Raw genomic sequence first — 21,611 nt, 5'->3', positions numbered from 1 at the left:
AAGAACAAATTAACACCCAATCAATCAATCACATGCACCCTACAACTGGCTCACATTTCCACGGGATCATTACTAAAATGGGGTGGAAGGAACAAGGAAAGAAAAGAATTTGAGTCGGTTTTAAAAAAAACAAACCCCAAACAACAAAGTGGAGTTTCTAATCCAGAGTGGGATGTTGGTTTGAATCCATTTTGGTATAGAAATTATGAATAAAATGAACTATCAACCAGTTGATGAAAGTGTACATAAAATTATGACACTTATTCTTCAGAAACAAGATGGACCAATGCCAATGAAGCTTCCTAGCTGCCTAACACTTCACTGAGCAACCACTCCTACTCATCACTCCCTCTTAGCAGGAAAAGCTGGGGGAAGAAAGGGCTAGGAACTAGACAAGCCTTGCAAAAAGGGTGAGGATAAAACTGAGCAAGAGTGCCCTTTTTACCACCTTGCTGAGTTATTCTATGCCAGAGGAGGGGGAGGGAGAGTCCCTTTTAGCATTCCAGCTGACAACATGATGAATGATTTTACCAGAACAATGCTAGATTTGGCCACTAAGTGTTAGAAAGGGTGTAGCAGCATTAGCCCTTCTGATCACCATGTTTCTATGTGAGAGGCAGACAGGTTCCACAATTGCCTTCTGTGGCACCTGTTCAGTTTTTCAAAAGATGTGTAAATGAAATACAGAAGTTAGATGTGGAAAAAGTCATATTTGTTCATCCCAGATCAGCCACAGTTTTGTAGAACCGAGTTCCAAGAAACGGGATTAAACCAGTTCACTCTCACCTGGTGGCATTAGGATAGCCATGGGGATAGCCTGGTGACTGGATCAATCCTTCTGGGTCTGTGAGAATGACATCCCGGCAGCGTGACAATTCTTGGTTCATATCCTTGGGACGTTTCACTGTCTTTCCAATCTTTGGCCCTAGAAAGAAACTGGATGTAAAATTTGGGATTCAAGTTGCTACTGTCTTTTAAATACACTTCTACCAATGGCCAAGACAATACCATGAGTGCCTCTAGAAGTTGGTTCCTAGGCTAAAGTCCATCTAAAGAAAGCTGAAAATTAAAATGCCTCATTTAAAAATTAAAATTAGTCTGGAAAACAAAACAGTTGGGCCGCCAACTAATTTGATACCAATAGTGATTATTTTCCATTATTCAAGACATTTCTGCTTGTTATTTAAGTTCTCTGTAAAAAGAAATATCAAGGCTTATTTTAAGGTCATTCCAGCTTTCTTCATTCTGTGTTTTTCTAATTTCCCATGTAGGGCTCAGTAAAATAAGAACTCTATTTTGGTGCTCAGTAAGAACTCAACTGGTTCCTCCAGAAGAGAGTCCCTTATTCTATATCCACCCCACTGCCTTCTGGAAGCAAGCAGAGTCCTGAAATTGTATAGGTTAGTTTGAATTGGAGGTCAAATGGTTCAGCTCACTCTCTACCAACCATCTCTCTCTCTAGCAGTGGAGGTGTCACCTTACCATACCTTGGACTCTGAAGACCATGTACTCAATGCCAAAGGCAGCAAGGGTAAGAGAATGGAACACCACTTTCACCACAGGGCCACGACTCAGAAAGGTCCTAGGCGACTGCAGGACACCACATAGTTCAGCTAGGAGAGAAACAAACCCAAGCAAAAGGAGAAATATTAGAAACTGCTCTGGAAACAAATCCTGGAAGTGCAACTTTTAGTTGCATAATAGTTACAAAATTAATACACAGCTCTTTCTGGGGGAAGTTGAAAAACTAAGAGGAAGAGGAAATAAAGCCTAATACATGCAGTATTTGGAAACATACTGGCTGTAAGTAATTTATCTGTTTGCATTTTTCAGTGTCTTTCTTGATGAAAATAAAAAAAGCCCAACTTCTGCCAAGCCTACTGACTGATTTTTTTAAAATTAATTTTGGATATGGATTTTTAAGCATTTTAATTTTTATCAATTGAAATGTTCACAGGGTGAAAATTATGGAGAGGTCAGACTAATGACAACGGACGTGGAAATTCAAGAGTTAAAGCTTTATTAGCCATTAAAAACAAAATTGTCACCATCACATCAAAACATACCAAGTAAATATCCTTAAATTGAACTAAGAAGTTCTCAAGCAACATTTCTCTTACTTTGCTTATCTGTAAATTTTCATCGTCATCGATGGAAATACTTTGTCGGTTTGTGTGTACACAGTAAAATCAATATTTACTGATAACCTAATCCTTCCAAGCTTACATATAATTTATAGAGCAGAACTCCATTATTATGCAATAACTTAAGGACAAGGTAGGAAACAGAACTGTTGGTCATCCTATGATCCACAGATAGTTGAGATCACATGGACTGTTTGCTTGCCATCTAAAGGGCCAGTTTGGATTAAACTATGGTCCTCTGCTGTGGGACACCCTGTGTGTGGGCCTCTGAATCTGAAATTGTTTCCAGGACCCCTGTTGCACTCTGTCCTGTTTGGATCCTCTGATTCCCAATTTTTTGATTTCCCTTGTCTCCAGCTTTTCCGAATAAATGCAGACGGGGCTAAAGGAATGTTTGAGCTCTGCCTGCTCAATGCAAGAAGCTGGATAGAGGTCTGAAAATAGCTTTTCCTTTAGGCATATCAGAAGCAGAGCATTGTTTACAATGAGTGTGACTCATTGAATCATAGGGCTGGAAGGGACCTTGAGAGGTCATCTAGTCCAGTCCCCTGCATTCATGGCAGGACTAAGTATTATCTAGACCAACCCTGACAGGTGTTTGTCCAACCTGCTCTTAAAAATCCCCAATGATGGAGATTCCACAACCTCCCCAGGCAATTTATTCCAGCCCTTAACCACCCTGACAGTTAGGAAGTTTTTCCTAACATCCAACCTAAACCTCCCTTACTGAAATTTAAGCCCATTGCTTCTTGTCCTATCCTTAGAGGTTAAGAACAACAATTCTTCTTCCTCCTTCTTGTAACAACATTTTATGTACTTGAAAACTGATGTTCCCTCAGTCATCTCTTTTCCAGATGAAACAAATCCAATTTTTTCAATTTTCCCTCATAGGTCATGTTTTCTAGACCTTTAATCATTTCTGTTGCTCTTTGCTGGACTTTCCCCAATTTGTCCACATCTTTCCTGAAATGTGGCACCCAGAACTGGACACAATACTCCAGTTGAGGCCTAATCAGCGCAGAGCAGAGTGCAAAAATTACTTCTCATGTCTTGCTTACAACACTACTGCTTATACGTCCCAGAATGATGTTTGCTTTTTTGCAACAGTGTTAAACGTTGAGCCACTATACCCTCAGATCCCTTTCCGCAGTACTCCTTCCTAGGCAGTCATTTCCCATTATGTGTGTGTACAACTGATTGTTCCTTCCTAAGAGGAGTATTTTGCATTTGTCCTTATTGAATTTCATCCTATTTACTTCAGACCATTTCTCCAGTTTGTTCAGATCATTTTGATTTTTAATCCTGTCCTCCAATGGTGAATGCAAACTGCCAAGGGAACTGCAGGTCTCAAGGATAGTAGAAAGTCCCCCCATCTCAGGTCTGTTTCCCTGCACTCCTTGTTCTGTTATGATTAACTACATCAACTGCTACTACTATTTCTTCCTTGTGGCTTTTAGCCCCTCCTTTTCCCCAGAAACATTCTGCGTGGGGGGCATTGTTTTGTTTTAAACAATTAGAAAGGCCTTGTTTCTCCCCAAGCGCACACCACGCCCTCTCCTGAAACACTTACAATTCACTCCACTTCCTGTTCTACTCAGAGCACATACGGAATAGGAAGGAGAACGTTAATAAAGCTCTTTGGGGATGGAGCTGGCATTCAAGCAGCAATGGGAGCATGCTGCTAGCTAGTCATTTGCCTCCTCTTAACCCCTCACCCCACCATCAGCACAGCACTTTTAAATAGAGAAGAAAAAGCCATTCCCCCACCCATTTCCTCACAGGGATTCCAAGGTTCTTATCTTGATTTTCCCTTTTCCTCTGCACATAGCAGCTCCAGTTCTATTTTATTTATGGTTGTATAGTACAGAATGTTGTGCACCTGAACTATAGAAGTGGGTGGGTGAGGTTCTGTGGCCTGCAATGTGCAGGAGGTGAGACTAGATGATCATGATGGTCCCTTATGGTGTTTAAGTCTACGAATCTGTAAATCTGCATGAAATAAGTAAGATGATGTTGGAGCTGGCACCTTACTTTCTTTGACCCCTCTCTCCAACCCGATTCCATAGTTTCGGCCTATTTTAAAATATAGGCACAATATTATTTCATTTGTTTATTAAACCCATTTCTCTCAACCAGTGGGTGCAGAGGGTTGCAAAAGACAATTGTGGTCATGAGGAATTGAAAGTGTTAAAATCTAAAGCAAAAAAAAGTTTCCCTCTTCCATCCCCATGCTCCCTTACATTTCCAGGGTCGCTGTCAACCTCTCAAAACAACCACTTAAATATATTTAGGTCTTCTGGGTTTTTGGGGGGGGGGTATTAAATTTGGGGCGGGGGGTAGGTTTAGCAATTTTTGAGCTATGTAGATGCCAAAAAATAGGTTTTTCAGGTCCTTCTTTTTGTATAATGTAATGAGTAATGTGTTATGAGCTGGGTGAAACCTTGTTATGGGTTGAGTTAAAATCCCATTGAAAAGGCAGGCGTGAGCTCTCCCTTCTATTAACATAACTAAGACAAGAAGGTGCGTGAGAACCCACCCTGGAACTTTTGGCAGAGTATTCTTTTGGGTAAGTGGTGAGAGGGGTAATGGGGAAAGAAATCACACAAACAGAGGCCAGACAAGAACACACGGAGGGGGAAGACTGCCCGAAGGAGCAGCTGAAGGCACAGTGGTTGATCCTGGAAGGAACCTGGGGAGGTTTTTGGGTTAGGATGCAGGCTAAAAAGCTAAAATCTTGTAACCAATTAGTAGCTGCTTGGGCCAAAAGGGTAACAGTATATTATAGGACAATGTATACTGTGTACACCACAGCTACGCCACAGTAGCACTTCTGGTGAAGATGTCAGGGCCATCCAGAAGGAGGGGCAAGTGGGGCAATTTGCCCCAGGCCCCTAGGGGCCCCCATGAGAATATAGTATTCTATAGTATTGCAACTTTTTTTAATGGAAGGGGCCCCTGAAATTGCTTTGCCCTAGGCCCCCTGAATCCTCTGGGCAGCCCTGGAAGATGCTCTAAGCCAATGAGAGAGAGATCTCTGATCAACTTAACTCCTGCCTCCACGAGAGGCAGTAGCTATGTCAGTGGGAGAAGCTCTCCCGCTGACATAGTGCTGTCCATACTGGTGCTCAGGTCAGTAATTTACGTTGCTCAGGGTGTGGATTATTTACACCCCAGAATGACGTAAGTTATACCGAAGTAATTTACAGTGTAGACAGTCTTACTCCTTACACTAGTATATGCTGACACAAGAGATCTCTTTGCAATGTTCCCTTATGGGTGTTCATGTAATACTGCCTCAAACAGCACTACATTGAAGTGCAGTAGGAAACTTAGCATGCACCAGTGGGTCTACATGGATAACCACCACACATCAAATCCCTGTAGTCTGCCCTTACTCCTGAGGGCATTCTGCACCAAAAAATTAAACATTCTGCACACAATATTTTAAAATTCTGCAATTTTTTTGTCAAATAAACATGGAGGCTCCAGCATGGCATTGGGGAGCACAGGCCACTGGCTGCACAGGGGTGGGAGATCACTGCACAGCTCCCCCCAGGACATAGACTCAGCGGCAGGGCCGGCTCCAGGTTTTCTGCTGCCCCAAGCGGCGAAAAAAAAAAAAAAATCAGCCGTGGCAGTGCAATCGCGCCACTCCACTCTTCAGCGGCAATTTGGCAGCTGGTCCTTCACTCCGAGAGGGAGTGAGGGACCCGCCGCTGAATTGCTGCCGAAGACCTGGACCTGCCACCCCAATAGCGGCCAGAGGGCCGCTCCTTGGTATTGGCCACCCCAAGCACCTGCTTCTTTAGCTGGTGCCTGGAGCTGGCCCTGCTCAGCGGCAAGGCTGCACCCAACTCTGACAATCCAAGGACTGGGCCTGCCCCAGAAACACCTCAGGGCCCTGCCCCTCTGTGCCAGGTGCACCAGGTGTGGGCAGACAGGCTCAGCAAGGCAGGATCCCAGTGTGAAGGGGCTTAGTGTGGCGGGATCCAGGTGTGGGTTGAGAGGGTTCTGTGTGGAGCAAATCTGGGTGCAGGTGGCTCGGGGGGGAGCTGAACGCACAGGGGTTTGTTGGGGGGCTGGGTGCAATGGGACTCTGCAGGGGGGGTCCAGGTGAAGGTAGTTGGGGGCTCAGTGGCAGGGCCTAGGAACAGGGGGAGTGGGGCTTATCTGGGGGTAGAGTGCAGGGGAGGGGGTGAGGCTCAGCGGAAGGGTCAGGGTATGATGGGGTACCTGGATGCACAGGAGTTGGGCAGATGAGGGAGCACCTCCCTGTACAGTGATCCCTCCCCATGCATCTGAGGAGTGATGGGTTCAGAAAGTGGTGGGGTGGGGGGAGGGGGAATTTGCAGAGCTTCCTACAACTGGGGAAAAAATCTGGGGGTGGGTCTGACACAGCCCTGGATGCTGTGCAGGGAAAGAGGCAGTTCCGTCCTCCCCAGCCCACCTGGGACTAGCTGCTGAGCTCGGTGCAGGGTAGGAGCCGCCAGCTGGGGTCTTCCCCAGGCCCACCTCCTGCCCCACAGTGATTTGCTGGCTGCCCTGGGCACCTGAAACATACTGCTGGGGAGGGCCAGCTCCAGAACCCAGCACGCCAAGCGCATGCTTGGGGCGGCATTTTGCCGGGAGAGCGGCAGGCGGCTCCGGCGGACCTTCCGCAGTCATGCCTGCGGGAGGTCCACTGGAGTCGCGGGATAAGCAGCTCCGGTGGACCTCCCGCAGGCATGACTGCGGAGGGTGCGCTGGTCCCGCGGCTTCGGTGGACCTCCCGCAGGCATGCCTGCGGATGCTCCACCGGAGCCGCGGGACCAGCGGACCCTCCGCAGGCACGTCTGCAAGAGGCCCCCGGAGCCGCGGGACTGGCGACCGCCAGCGTGCCCCCCGCTGCGTGCCGCCGTGCTTGGGGCGGCCAAATTCCTAGAGCCGCCCCTCCTGCTGGGGAGGGTCACATGACTGATCTTGTGGCTTCCTTTTGCTTCCCCATCAGAGAGTCATTTTTCTGCAGGGAAGCAAAAAAAAAAAATCTTCAGGGGACATAAATTCTGCACATATGCAGTGGCACAGAATTCCCCCAGGAGTAATTTACTGCTCAGAATATACAAACCTTTAGATACAGGTAGCTATTTCCCATGTTTGTTGAATAATGAAATCACTGAGCTTTTTTTGTTTTTAAATCAGGAGTGTTTTATCAGTTAACTATCATCAGAAGCCATACATATATAACCCTATCATTATCATTGAAAAGTGACCTGTAAGGGGGCTGTAAAATGTTTTTACTTCAGGTAAGGGATACATCACCTGAAAAAAAGGTCAAGAAACTGATTTAGGCCAGAATGTCTAATGTATAGTACCTGCATATCTATCCAAATACTACACCATGATTTCCACACACCCTCCCTTGCCATTCATACAATTCAATTAAGGGCCTGACTCTCTGCTGCTTTAAACCGATGTACTGATGTCAACAGAACTAAGTCAAATATACACTCAACAGAGAATCTGGCCTTAAAATGTAGCTTAAAGTAAATCCAGCCTGCAGTATGGCACAGTCACTCTATGGACACTGGCCAGTTTTAAAAAAGATTCCACACACAGAGGAGAAACTAAGAGTGCTGAAAAGCTTCAGTTAGATTATTGATTACCTACTACTTTTCTTCCTCTCTGGCTCTCTTCATATATCCCTAGGAGCTCCACTTGGCAGTTCCGTGAGGCTGGTATTGATAGATGCTTTACTGTGAGCTTTGCCATGCCTCTGGGGGACATTCTGAGCACCCAAGAGCAATTCAAGTTTCCCAGGTAGCCTGATGAGCAAGGGGATGAGAAGAAACCTCTGGGCTCTGTTAACTCCACTTCCGATGGACATTCTGCACAAAAGAGCATATGCTGGTCACAGGAGCATTGGGAAAGAGCTTTTACTCCTCTACAACTCCTATTAATTACATCTTAGATCAGAGATCTTAAGAGGACAATATGGCCAATTGGAAATAGCTTGTTAGTACTGCATGTTACTGCTTCAGTCATCACTGAGACCCAGGGCACTAAATGTCTCTCTAGTAATACAAAGAGAGAAAGTTTGCCCTCAGTTACAAACGTGCAGTCCTCAGAAGCCAGTTGAAATGCATAGGTGTAACCAAGGGCAAACTTTTGCTTCCCCCTAATATAGATATGGTACAGTTCCCATAATTATTTAAGCAATCCCCAGGTCTCAAGTGCTTGGAATGATAGAAGTACAGAGGATGAGTTTCCAGTGCTAAAAGGCAAGCACAGTGCTTTGCAGAAAGCCCCAGCAATCCAGCAACTGGAAGCAAGATGGGCAACATCCCCAAAGTGACTGAGTGCCCAGCCTGCCAGGCCTGCCAGAGGGGAGACCAAAAAAGAGTTCGTAAAACTAGCCTGACGGCCCATCCAAACAGCCAATGACCCAGGACAGTTCCAGAGTGAACTGGGTATTCAATGGGGAGAAAGCTCACAAAGCTATCCAGCTCAAGCTTTCACATATTCATTGATCTGGACAATTTTCCACTGTGATGATTTATTCTTTATCTGACACTGGTCTCTTACCAACCTGTCCAGGATTAGGCAACAGGCACAACAAGTTAGTGGATGTTTTCTGGGAAAGCAAAGAACGCTTTCCCTGCTTAGAAAGCACACAGATAAGGGCACAAGAAAAACAGAGCTGTGTTGGCTTGTGCTCCATGCACACAGAGGGGAATCAAATGCAGCATTTCCCAAGTGGAAAGAGACCAAATCAATAGGGAAATATTTTGAAGCATCTGTGTGAGTGTTGTAAACTGGAGGAGAGAAAACAAAACTGCTAGTGAAATCTGTGTCCCCCTTTAATCCTGTATACAATAGGGCTTTTTGCATCCCACAGCAGTATCTTTTAAAAGCCATAATCTCTATGCAATACCGTTAGTACTTTGTAAATCATTTCCTCCACCACTGAAGTTTCTGAAATCCCTGCTAAAGCTAGCATTGACCTCACCACGCCTCGCTCCACACATTATGCATGAGCACGGAATGCTGACAACGGGAAAAAGCCTGCAGTTCACAGTTTAGTAGGCTGGGTGGTTAGGCTAGGAACCCGAAGGAAGGAGTGTGTACCCCATCTCTATTCTATATGTAAGCAAATTAAATGAATCCTATGCGGAGGTTGCTATGCTGGTAACTGATGCTCTCTGTATGGAAGAGGTACAGCATTGCTAACAACTGTGTGAGCATCCCCACCCACTACATAAGAATGACCATAATGGATCAGACCAAAGGTCCATCTAGCCCAGTATCCTGTCTTCTGACAGTGGCCAATGCCAGGTGCCCCAGAGGGAATGAACAGAACAGGTAATCACCAAGTGATCCATCCCCTGTTGCCCATTCACAGCTTCTGGCAAACAGAGGCTAGGGACACCATCCTGGCTAATAGCCATTGATGGACCGATCCTCCATGAACTTATCTAGTTCTTTTTGGAACCCTGTTTTAGTCTTCACCTTCACAACATCCTCTGGCAAGGAGTTCCACAGGTTGACTGTACATTGTGTGAAAAAATACTTCCTTTTGTTTTTAAACCTGCTGCCTATTAATTTCATTTGGTGACGACCTAGTTCTTGTGTTATGCGAAGGAGTAAACAACACACCCTTATTCACTTTCTCAACACCAGTCATGATTTTATACACTTCTATCATATCCCCCCTTATTCTCCCACATTGTCCTGGAGGCACCATTCAGTAGGGATATTTCAGTCTCGATGGCCATTCAAATCTCTGACCTCTGCTGAAATTATCAGCACGGGTGCTAGTTATAGGGTGACCAGATGTCCCAATTTTACATGGACAGTCCCTATATTTGGGGCTTTTTCCTTATATGGGCACCTATTACCCCTCTACCCCATCCCAATTTTACATACTTTCTATCTGGTGATGCTAGCCAGTTAGCACAGCTTAGAGGCATGTATTGCCTGCCTGGGTTCTCTGGTAACAGCACAAGCAAGCTGAGCTGGTAGCATTAACTCCTGAACAGACTGGATTTTGGGGCCTTGCCAAAGCTAGTGTCTTGTTTAAGGGTTCTTTTGCTTTCTCTCCAGGTTTTCACCATTCTTTTCCTTCAATGCTGTCTGCTCAGCTGTGGGAGAAAACCTTTCTGGGTGTGTTAAGTGTGTGGCAGGTGGGAGAGGTTGAGTCAAGAGCCAAAATTGTTTATCATCATCATATTTGTATTACAGTAGCCTCTGAGCCCCAGCCAAAATTGGGATCCAGTTATGCTGGGTGCTGTACATAAGCACAGAAAGAGACTGTTTCTACCCTGCACAGCTTGCAGTCTAAATAGACAAGACTGACAAAGGGTAGCAGACAGGAAATATTACACCTTTTACAGATGGTGAATTGAGGTAGAAAGGATTAAGTGAATTGCCTATCACCACACAGGACATCTGGGGCAGATGCAGGAACTGAATCCAGTTCTTCTGATTTAGTCCAGTCCCTTAACCACAAAAGGATCCTTCTTCTATGGATGTGCTTGGGTCTGCTCTCATCCACCCCATTCCAAAAGAAAAAAAAAATAAAGCCAAGCACTCCCTGTGGTCCCCTCTGAGTACAGAGCCCTGAGAGGTGGGGCTTTAAAATCATGCACTCCAATTGTGTCCTTTTTATCTCTCAAAGAAAGCTGTCCAAGGTTTAGTCAATAGAACATTCTGAAAGCAGATGGTACAACATACCCCTTAGCACCATGGATAAATGGAAATGTTTGGAGCCAAAATCTTAACTACGATGGGCCTTTCTGAAATCCTTGCTGACTCAGGAGTGCCAAATGTTAGTCCCAGTGCTGTCACTTACTTTTCAGACCACCTACAGTACTAAGTAAGTTCCATTAAGGAAAGTAGGTAACCTACATTAGAAACTGGTCATTCTAGTAGAGGCTGGTCCATATAGGAGTTGTGAAAGTCTGCTACCACTTTCAGGTAGGGGACTTGGTCAGTCAACTCAAGTGGCCGCATTCCATGCCTTTGAGCTACGAGAGGAGCAGGTTCAAGCCCTGCTCTTGGCCCAAGCCGGGCTGGTTACTCCCTAGTTTACCAGTTTGTGAAAAGGGCATTCTGACATTTACCTAACTTACAAGGATGAGGGTTAATTAATATTTTAAGTCAAGCGAGTCATAATTCTGTGAGAAAACCTGCTAGTTAAGGGCCAAATCCTTATGAAAGTAGACAATGGAGAATTATTCTATAGCCAACAAATCAAAATATATTGAATCCTGTGGCCAACAGTTCAAGCAATATTAAAAGGAAGATGGAAATTGTTTTCTGATTGGCAGTTATGCTAGTAGTATGGGGCTGGGAAGGGCACGAGAACATGGTGGCTGGTATCAAATGGTTTAAGACTGTAGAGTGGGGCAATGTAAGAAAAACTAACAGCTAGAAGGTTTTTGTTTGTTTTAAAAAAGAAAAAAACAGTCACTGAGGAAAATAGCTTATGGTTGATGGAACTCAAAAGAAAACAAGTAATTTTGTTTGTTGCCCCCAGTTTAGACTCCTACAACTATAGATTCTCTTAGCTTGTCTGCACTAGTCTTGGGGTTAAAAGAGGATTATTTGTATCTAACCCTAAGATCTCTTGTCAATAGGCAATTCCAAGAAATCCACTGTAATTACAAAGTTTTTGGCCTTTACACACTTTGCCTAGCTTGGCAAACAGTTGCCTAGCTTGGCACCCCGCACAGTACTACCAGGCTGAATCTTGGCCCACCATCTTCCACAGGATACAAGGGTATGCAAGAAATAAGACCAGCAGCACTATTAACTGAATGTAGCTGCAGGAGAGTTTTTACCTTGTCTGTATGCAGCTCCTGTTGGTGTTGTAGGCCGTTTCATTGGTGTCTGTGTTAAGGTTTCATGTCCATTATTACTTACTTGAAGCGCATTTGGTTCAATCTCTGTAGAGAGAGGTACAACATGTCTATTACTAGGACAATTTAATAAAGATGTCCTGGGCTATGTATAATCTGTAAAGACACAGCTTTGTGGGAAACCAGACAGTACCCATACACACAGGGCCGGCTCCAGGCACCAGCCCAACAAGCAGCTGCTTGGAGCGGCCAACAATGAGGGGCGGCACGTTCGGGTCTTCGGCGGCAATTCAGCGGCTGGTCCCTCACTCCCTCTCGGAGCAAAGGACCAGCCGCCGAAGACTGAAGCGGTGGTGGTAGAGATGCAGATCGTGATCGTGGCTTCCCCCCAGCCCCTCTCTTTTTGCTGCTTGGGGCAGCAAAACCCCTGGAGCCGGCCCTGCATACGCAGGATTAAGACCATAGCCTTGCTTGTGAAGTGATAATGGAATGCTAAACCTTTCAAATGAAGCCATCTATACAGAGGCAGAAGTGAACATGAGCAAGTGATAGTAAAACCTCCACCATAGAAACTGATTTACAGGTAAAGATCTGTGCACTTCTCTTCCTGAGACTGGTTATCTTAGGGTAAACTCATGAAAAAAGTAAACTATAGAAAGTTAATGCCCACCAACCATCGATACTAGATCTTCCAATATGGAAGAGACCTCTAGCCACCTTATAATTCATCTGGGGGAGATGACTGGAGACTGCTACCCTCATGAACTGCACTTAGCAATCCTAAATTAGTAGTGACCATTGTAAAAATGCTTAAAAAAAAAGCTCACGCTGAGTCCCTGATGATGCTGAAATTCATTTCTTCTTCCTCATTTGAGTTAACAGCAGATCTAAAAGTCATGCTTATTCTATGAAAAGGTACCGGATGACAACTGCACTAAGCAGGCCAACAAGTGAATAGTTTTAACCCCTTATGCCATAAATCAGGATGGGGAACAGAGCTGCATTTGCCACCACTGCAGTTCTGCTGGTAGACAATTAAAAAAAAAAAATCTATATATAAAAGCATTATGCTGAGTCACACATAGCTAGACTATCAAAAGGATTTTTTTGCTAACCAAAGTAGGTTTTAGTTTTGCATTCTCCTGAACTAGCTTGACAAGATACAGAATGGATAATTAGGAATATCCCTTGGGATGGATGGCAGCCATATCAGCAGTGAACTCGCTGTGGGGAAGAAATAATTTGCTCTACTTCAGTTAGGAAGACATCCCAATTCCCCAGGCATGGCGGTTTGTGAGGATACCAAGTAGGAGATCACACACACTGCCTTAAAACATTCTTCCTGTCATTTCTAAGTGTTCCTTTCATTGTAAAGAACATGGTCCACTTCCTTTTAAGAGGCACATACTGTATTTTAGTCACTCTCTAGTGAGCTGTGTTATTGATCACTCTTTCTATATCACATACTCTGAAGTGTTCAAAATGCACTTGTCCAATGTTTGGTGTGTACTGGTGGATTGTACTTCATTTCAGATTATCCCAGAAGTTCTGCATCTCTAAAATTGGGCTGATAGAAAAATACCATTATTTTTCACGAGAAATGTGGAAAAAAATGCACAAGTGTTTTGTCCGAAATTTCCTGTAACGTTTCACACTCACATTCACTCCTCCCTGAAAACTGGGAAATTTTTGGTTTAAAAAAGTTTGGGTTTTTCTTCTTATTTTTTTGGTTGGTTCTAAATCAAATAAAGTTGTAAAAAAAAGATTTTTGTTTTGGATGAAAAATGTCCTATCTGCTGTCCACAAAATACTTTGAATACTTCCAGAAAGCTCTTCCTTTAGGACACACACTGCTTAGAAGAAAGAAGATATTTACCTCTTATTGTGGATTTGATCCAATCCAGGAAGACCCTCACCCTTGTATAAACTCCTGGTTTCTTTGGTCTGGCACAACCAACACCCCAGCTGATGATGCCATAAAGAATAAATGGCTCTTTTTCATTATGGCAAACCAATGGGCCACCAGAATCACCCTGAAAGCACACAAACAGAGGGACTTCTTAGAATATTAGTAGAAACTTCCTTCATTCGTCTTCTACACTCTTAGTCACAGAAGTGAAGAGCAGTCACAGACCATAGCTAAGGGGAAAAGTTTGAATACGAGAACTGAGTCTGCCCAGCTCATACTCCTGGTTTCTTAGTCATGGACTGGGATGGCTAATTCAATAAATCAGATTGTTAGTAAGGCAAAGTGGTCTGGAAGACTGAACACAGGGTTGGGAATCAGGAGGTACTAAATTCAGTCACATTTTATATAAATATTCCATTTATAATCTGTATTAGATTCCAAACTTGTCACTCTGAAATGTAGCACACCTGTAGCAGTGACGTAAACAGCAACAACAATGGTTGTAGCTCTTTTTGTTTAGAGTACCACCAGGTTCAATCATCACCGGATTTTTCAGTCTGTTACTGTCCGTATTTTTAAGTTCTCAGCCATTCTGACTTTACAAATGACACCTGTGCAGTGTCAGCTACCATAAGACATGTATCTATGCCCTGCCAGGACTCCTAGACTGCTGTGATATAGATAACCAATCACCACCCTTACTCCACAGCTAATTTGCATGCATCAATTTCATTGGCTGTGCGAGGGAGACTGCACAGATAGTATATTACTTGGCTCAATTGCCATAACCATGCAACAGAACAGGCATTCAGCTACTAGTTTATCAAGGGTTAATAAAGGTAAATAGAAATGAAATGTGTTACAGGCATGAATATTTTGTATTCTAGAGATAAGCATGCCAGTAGGTTTTACAGACTGTTATAAGCAACCTATTGACTGGTTGGATTCTAGAACAATTATTGAACATTACTCTCTCATATAACTAATATAAAAAGTGTGACCCAATATTCTAACCTGGTTTTGCCATCTATTCACTGGGTAGGATTCAAGAAACATAAAAGGAAGAATATCCCCTCACCCAGATGTTCATGCATCTGGCAAAGTGGGTATTCATCCACGAAAGCTCATGCTCCAATACGTCTGTTAGTCTATAAGGTGCCACAGGATTCTTTGCTGCTTTTTACAGATCCAGACTAACACGGCTACCCCTCTGATACCCCTCACCCAGAGTTACTCAGGCCTGATCACAGATACAGCTGAAAGCCCAAATACACCAATGGTTGTTTTTGCCACTAAGCTTCTCCAGCTCCATGGTTTGAATTCAGTTCTAGTTTGGGCTAATTGTGTTGTTTTTTTTTGATGCGCTGTGCGTTGCCCAGTCCTGCTGTAGACAGTTATCGGGGGCGGCTTCCTTGTTGGTAGGATTTGGTCTACCAGCTTTTTCCCAATGCTTTCCATCACATTAAAATACAGCAGAAAAACAAACAATCACCAAGACTCATCTTCATTTAGTAGCAACTCACCTGGCAGGAATCCTGCCCTCCAGAGGAAGCAAAACCAGCACAAAGCATCCTAGCTGTGATCCCTCCAGGGTGATTAAAATAGTAATTTTTCTCACAGACTTCACTCTCAAGTATGGGTACTTGTGTCTGCTGCAGTCGACTAGCAAGGCTCCCATCTGCTGGGGGGAGAAATTGGCAGAGAAACATTTATCACATTGCAAGCTATTTGTAGGGTTAAAGAACCTGCTGAGAATGCAAAACTGGAGATGGAAACCAACAGAAAGAGAAGTCAGCTAAAACCACACGTTTCCTCATGTCCCCTTGCTAACAGCCACAATTCTGATCCAACCAGGCAGCTGAGTATGGGAACTGGACTTTCCTCCAGGTTATCTGAACCTTCTGGTTATGTAATAATACGGCTGGTGCCTGTACACACTATGTCACACTTTGCCAACAGTACAGTATAGCTATTTCAGAGCAGAAGTAGATGCTCGATTTGGCTTTGTTCAGTAAATGGACTCAAACACAGCTCCTGCTGGAAAAAGCCAAGGTTTTAGCTAGTGTCTCCCCAGCCTACTGCAAGTTTGTCTCCGAATGAACATACCTCTTGTTTATGAGTCTCTCCTCAGTGCCCTGATCATTTTAACCCTTTCATGGTTTGTGAGGCTTCCCACTCCCTACAAACCAGAAAGTAAGACCCAGAACATAAAAGCAAAAGCACGGGAGCTTTAAGATCAACTGCTAGGCCTGCAATCCTGGACATGATTCTAATTATAGCTAGACAGCTGCAAATCAGACAGCCCATAAGCAACATGTAAGAGATACATCTATTTGCACAGTGATAGCAGAAAACTCCTACATGCTAAAATCACTTGTGCATAGGAAGAGCTATGGATCCTGCCATCCACTCCCCACCCAGCATAGTGCTCAGCACACCTGACAATGATATTAAGAGATGCAGGACAGAGGTAGAATCTTCAGACATTTCCATCTTGTTTGCCCAGTTAGAGAAGAACATACTACATACCTTCTTGGGTGCTCCCCCAGCCAGTCATGGTGCACAGAACAGAGGAAGATAACGGTTGTGTGCTGTTGGGCAAACATATTGGCCTCACAACAGTGTTATACTCCAGAGGGACATCCAGTTGGATCAGTGCAATATCAGAGTCATAGCTCACTGTATCAAAATCAGGGTGTGCCACAATAGTTTTCACCCTTCTCACCTGTACCAAACAGAATCAAACATTAATAAAGCAAAAATGATGAGATCAAAGAGGCTGGACCAGGGAAGATGCAACTGAAAATTGACATTAAAGGGAGATAGGTTTAAAGTACATTTTGGATGAGACACAAATCAGTGTCAGGCTGGAGAAGAGTCAAAACAGATTAAAAGAGGGAAGATTCAGGACTCTGGAGGTCAGCTCAGTATATCCCCCAACTCTTGGTTACAGATGGGCCACAAATGGAAGAGACTGTATTAAAATCCCCTGAATTTAGGAGCAAGGATTCTATTTCATGTTGCTAATCTAAGCTGATACGTTTTTGCAGAAGACCAACATAAACTACCCCTAAGCTTTTGCCCCCTTGACTCAACTTAATGCATAGAAAGGCACTGGTCAACAAGTGATTCTGTAGGAAGATGTGTTGCCCAACATTAAGACAGCAAGATGCTGAAAGCACTACAGCTTGTTTTTTGCCAACTACTAGAATTAAAAAGATAATAACAAGAGAAAGCCTTAAAAAAGGTATCATCAAGGATTAGGTTTGCCATGCAAGTCCACAGACTATTTTGTTTCAAATGCTCTTCTTCTTCCCTTTGGTCACCCAAGACACCCACCTTTCTTTGGTTATTTCATCTTATTTGTTAGCACTGGGTTTTATTTAGTGTACATGGATCTATTACAAAGAAGCAGGGAAGAGGAATCAACACAATCCACATTTTAGATTGTTTTGTTTAGTCTCTACCTGTTCTGTTGACTCCTTCAGGATTCTATCATGGTCTCCCACAATGACAGTCCAATGCAGTGGTCTGTTTGTTCTGTAAAATAGAAATAACTGCACTGGATCTGCGTATAACCAGCCTTATGTATTCCTTATTCAGCACACTGACCATCTTTTGCTTGGTCTTCAGTGCCAGTTTAATTAGTCACTTATCCCCCAGACTGACAAGTCAGAGAGTTTCACCATGACAAAGTCTTCTACAATTGGAAGTTGCTGAAATACACCAGGTCAAATTTCATGTGAACCCCCTCTCCCCCACTGAGCCAATGTTTTCCACAGGAAAAGGCTAAAATCCAGCCTTGGAAACAAGCAAAGGAGAGTTTTATAAGTGGGAGTGTGGGTACTTTTCAGCATTGTTTCTCTATCCTAGAGGAGGGGACATACACTGTCCCCAAAGGAGTATCTGTGCACATAGGAGCACAGGGAAGCATTTGCCAGACAGGTTTACTCACGACTGTATACAGTGGGCTGCTGTGAGTACCCATGTTGGACTGATGACCACACCGCCACACTGATGGTCACCTAAAAATTGCAAGCCTGCCTGCCAAGGCCAGCAATGGGGACATGCTTCTTCTCCCCCGACAACACGTCCAGACAGCCACTGGGGACTAAACGGGGGGAAGCCACAGACATCTGCAACACAACAGCCAGAAAGCTAGTGAGTGACACACTGACTTCCGAGACACTCTCTTCCTTTGCATCTATCGCATTAGCTTTGTTTGCAACTAAGACTATAAAGCAGCTACACCCCAAAGAGATGCAGTACAGCAGGCTCCCTTCATAGGGGTAGCAGCTGGGTGTGGTCACTTATTCTGAGCAGAAGAAATGCAAGCTTGATGTAGGTGGCTGAGAACTTGAATCCTGGACAGAGGGTTCCATATTACACCTCAAAGAACAAATAAGGCCCAGACATAGATGCTAGTATCTTTCTCCCACCCTATAAATACATGGATCAATTTCAAGTTTTCCCTCCCCCAGTGCAGGTTAGAAAGGATTAAACTAGATAATGTGGCACTGGATGGGCACAGCCCCTGAAAGATAAGTGGGCATTTCTCCCCATTTCTTCACTCTGAATGTGCTTTATACCTCCTTACTGTGTATACCTTACAGCCCAAATGCACCTGCACCACTGAAGTCTATTTCCTAAGGATCCTCTGGTTATAAGACAGGAAGAACTATTGACACAGCCCATTACAACGAGTTTGTTACCAGCTTACCTAAGGGGATATTCTTTGGAGTGGTCGCCTGTAGAACAATTGGTTCTGCAACTACTGATTCAGCTTCTTCTGCTGAAGACAGAGTAAATGGAACCTATTTTACTCTCAAGGCATCAGTCATGGCCCCACTTCCTCCTCCTCCTCCTCCCAAAGCCCCAGTCCTGTAGGAGGAACTCCTACAAGCGAACGCCAGATCCTTCAATGTTAGCAGCTGGTATATAAGAGAGTGAAGCAACGGCAATCATTCAGGGGACTGTTACCCCAATTTCCCATGCCCACTGCTGTAATAGGACTGCAGTCCTTGGATGGGATTCTTCTAGAAGTAGTTCAGAATGCCACAAAGTTTGCAAGTTTCAGGTATCAAAAAAGCGTCAGTGTCCTATTGGTGTTCCCAGTGTGGGAATTCTGATTCCTTACCATTGTTGAAAGAGCTGAATTCTCCCAGTAGAAACTGTTCCATCTTGAACTGCCCCAGCATAGTGATAGGGGATTATTTCAAAACTAAGATCAAGAGCTCAGAACACATAATAAAGGTCTTTCTACCAACCTGAAGGAACAAAGGTGAATCTGGCCTTAAACCCTCTGAAGTTGTTCTCCCCATCGCTTTCAAAATGTATCAACATTTCATTGCCAGGGCTCAGAATTGGGCTGGGGGTTGAGAACCCACACAGATTGGCTGTAAGAAAAAGCAAGGAAACCCCCATGCTTTTAAAATTCAGAATATCACTTTAAACTCACTTCCAGCTTTGCTAAACTTTGTCCACAGGAGGAAAAACCAAACAGGGACTTGTAATTTTCACTTGGCTCAAAAAGCCATTTTGTGGGGGACATTTTAAAAAAAAATAAAAATTTGAAACAAACATGTTGGCCAGGTCCAATCGAAAGGTATCCAAAGAGAAGGAAGTAGTAGCCTAAGTTAAGCTACTATATACTTTCAGGAATGAGACAGCCTTCTAATTTTCCCGCTATAGGAACTAAACTAACAAAAAACAAGTTAGCTGCATAAGTGCCTCCCACCAGGAGAGCCTCTTAAAAGAGTTGCATTTGCCAGCTATATATGATGGACATTCAATGCCTCTTAAATCTACACACACACACACACATCATCCACCATTTTGAGGACCTGGAGCAGAACTGGCAGCTCCCCTTCTCTCTCTGTGCCTATATAAAGCACTCAGTCTCCCTACTGCCCAGCTGCTAATTAGAGCTGCTTGGAAATTTTCCACCAGAACGATATTCCAACAGAACAAAGTCTTCCTGACCAGCTTTAATTTTTATCTTCTTTGAATGCAACACAGCAGCTAGAAACAAAGTGGAGAACCAGTACTATGGACTGCAAGGTGCCAAGCACTCTGTCCCCATTCCATAGAGCACAGGAGCACATACTTCAGTGCTTTGCTGGATCAGCAGCACAGTGCTCAGCACCTGGCAGGATTAAGCCCAACATGACCAGTCAGATCTCTGCAATCCACCAGCAAGAACTCCAATGGTTTGGGAATCACTATGGCACTGGAATACCCTGCTGTACTGAGATGTGCAAGGAGGCAGAGTTAAGGCGGTTGGAGGAACCTTAATTTTGCATTTTCTGACTACAGTGGTTTAATTCTACCACTGAAGTGTCACTAATGTAGCTATTTAAGTCTTCATTTCCGTAATGGATTCTACATATGAGATTGAACTAATTCAGGCTACCCAGCTGGTGCTCATCTTGTGTGTCACTGTAAATGACAACTGCATCATAGATACAGCCCTCGCTGAATTCAACGGCAAAGTCTTCAAACTCCAGCTGGAAAGAGAAGAGAGAAAAAATTAATAACTGGGGTCTCTCTTTTTACCCCCTTTGTAAGCAAAACATTAACTCTAAATTTAGCTCTGAGTCTTAGTCATTGCCAAGATTTGAGTAACAGCTAAAGAGCCTGTTCCTAGTGCACCCCAAAAGAAGGTTAAAAGATGCATGGACTCTTTAAATCTATCAAAGTTTACTTTGAGCACCTCTTATAGTGGAGCTGACTCACCATGCAGTGGAACTAAGCTTGTCCCTTTCTGGCCAGTGTTGCTTTCCGTGATCAGCAAAAAGCTGAAGAGTTTGCGGCGGCTGAACCACAGGGGTGGGTTTAAATAGAAATTGTCGTTTGTTTGTTTTTTAAAGTTTTTAAATCAAGGCCTACATTTTCTCTTTAAAACCATCACATTATTATCACAATGACCCTTTAAAAATCCAAACCACGGTTGGTCGCTGTTGGGATTCTGAAACACTCACAGCAACAGCATTGCCTGTATAAAAACCTTGAGCGTGTGAAGAGGAAAAGTATGTTCAGTGTCTTAATACAAACAGCAGATCACAGAACTGCATGAGCATTAGTGTGAGGCCAGCCCATGAGCAACAAACCCGCATGCTCTTAGGCAGACATGGGTTTAATGGATTCTTTGCTTTTACAAAAAGGCCGCAGAGGACAGACGTTGCCTTGGATGGTACGATACCGTAGCTTTATTTTTATCTTTAGGCGAAGTTAATCCAACAGGGAACCTCACTTTAGCTGGAACAATTGCAATGACAACAGGAGGAAGGGCAGGCATCAAACCCCAACAGCAAAATGTCATTTCCAGCACCCCCAGTAGGAACAGTCATCACATGTATCGGTCCTAGCTACTGCTTGCTTAGCTCAGTACCATTTCGGCACGTTTAACACTCTGGTGGAAGAAGGGGACTAGATAGAGAGCAAGGAGGGCAGGTGGTCAGGTTCCTCCCCCCACATCCCCCTACTGAAACCTTGCATTGTCTTTCCCAAGATGCAGTTACATTAACTGGAAGGGCTGGTACCAGCCAGCTTCAAGCATCTACAGCTGCAGCAGTTCAGTATGCCAGTCCATACAGGGCTATACACACCATCTAAATTGGTTAAAACACACCCTGCGAGAAGCCTAAGCTGAAAACCTTACATCTTACAGGCTTGTGCATTGTAGATGTTTCCAGCAGGATTTTATTGAATTGCTTCCCTGAG

General features: G+C 44.1%; 1 protein-coding gene across 7 annotated transcripts in view; it reads right to left on the bottom strand.

Moving 5' to 3' along the window:
• Nucleotides 1-21,611, bottom strand: part of OVCH1 (ovochymase 1) — a 53,410-nt gene that overhangs the window by 11,635 nt on the left and 20,164 nt on the right. For 5 of the 7 annotated variants that reach the window (XM_045002128.1, XM_045002130.1, XM_045002131.1 and 2 more), the window contains exons 13-24: nucleotides 20,302-20,395; nucleotides 19,157-19,285; nucleotides 18,610-18,681; nucleotides 17,845-18,025; nucleotides 17,357-17,429; nucleotides 16,419-16,614; nucleotides 15,413-15,570; nucleotides 13,857-14,013; nucleotides 11,963-12,067; nucleotides 7,787-8,008; nucleotides 1,488-1,613; nucleotides 787-925 (exon numbers count right to left, since the gene is read on the bottom strand). In XM_045002128.1, the coding sequence (XP_044858063.1) occupies nucleotides 787-925; nucleotides 1,488-1,613; nucleotides 7,787-8,008; nucleotides 11,963-12,067; nucleotides 13,857-14,013; nucleotides 15,413-15,570; nucleotides 16,419-16,614; nucleotides 17,357-17,429; nucleotides 17,845-18,025; nucleotides 18,610-18,681; nucleotides 19,157-19,285; nucleotides 20,302-20,395 (1,652 nt within the window). The remainder of the gene's footprint in view (nucleotides 1-786; nucleotides 926-1,487; nucleotides 1,614-7,786; nucleotides 8,009-11,962; nucleotides 12,068-13,856; nucleotides 14,014-15,412; nucleotides 15,571-16,418; nucleotides 16,615-17,356; nucleotides 17,430-17,844; nucleotides 18,026-18,609; nucleotides 18,682-19,156; nucleotides 19,286-20,301; nucleotides 20,396-21,611) is intronic. The other 2 variants (XM_045002126.1, XM_045002129.1) reach the window with 2 other exon arrangements.

This window comes from Mauremys mutica, chromosome 1, assembly GCF_020497125.1.
Source record: "Mauremys mutica isolate MM-2020 ecotype Southern chromosome 1, ASM2049712v1, whole genome shotgun sequence".
Taxonomy (NCBI): domain Eukaryota; kingdom Metazoa; phylum Chordata; order Testudines; family Geoemydidae; genus Mauremys; species Mauremys mutica.
This window is presented reverse-complemented; position numbering and strand designations above follow the sequence as displayed.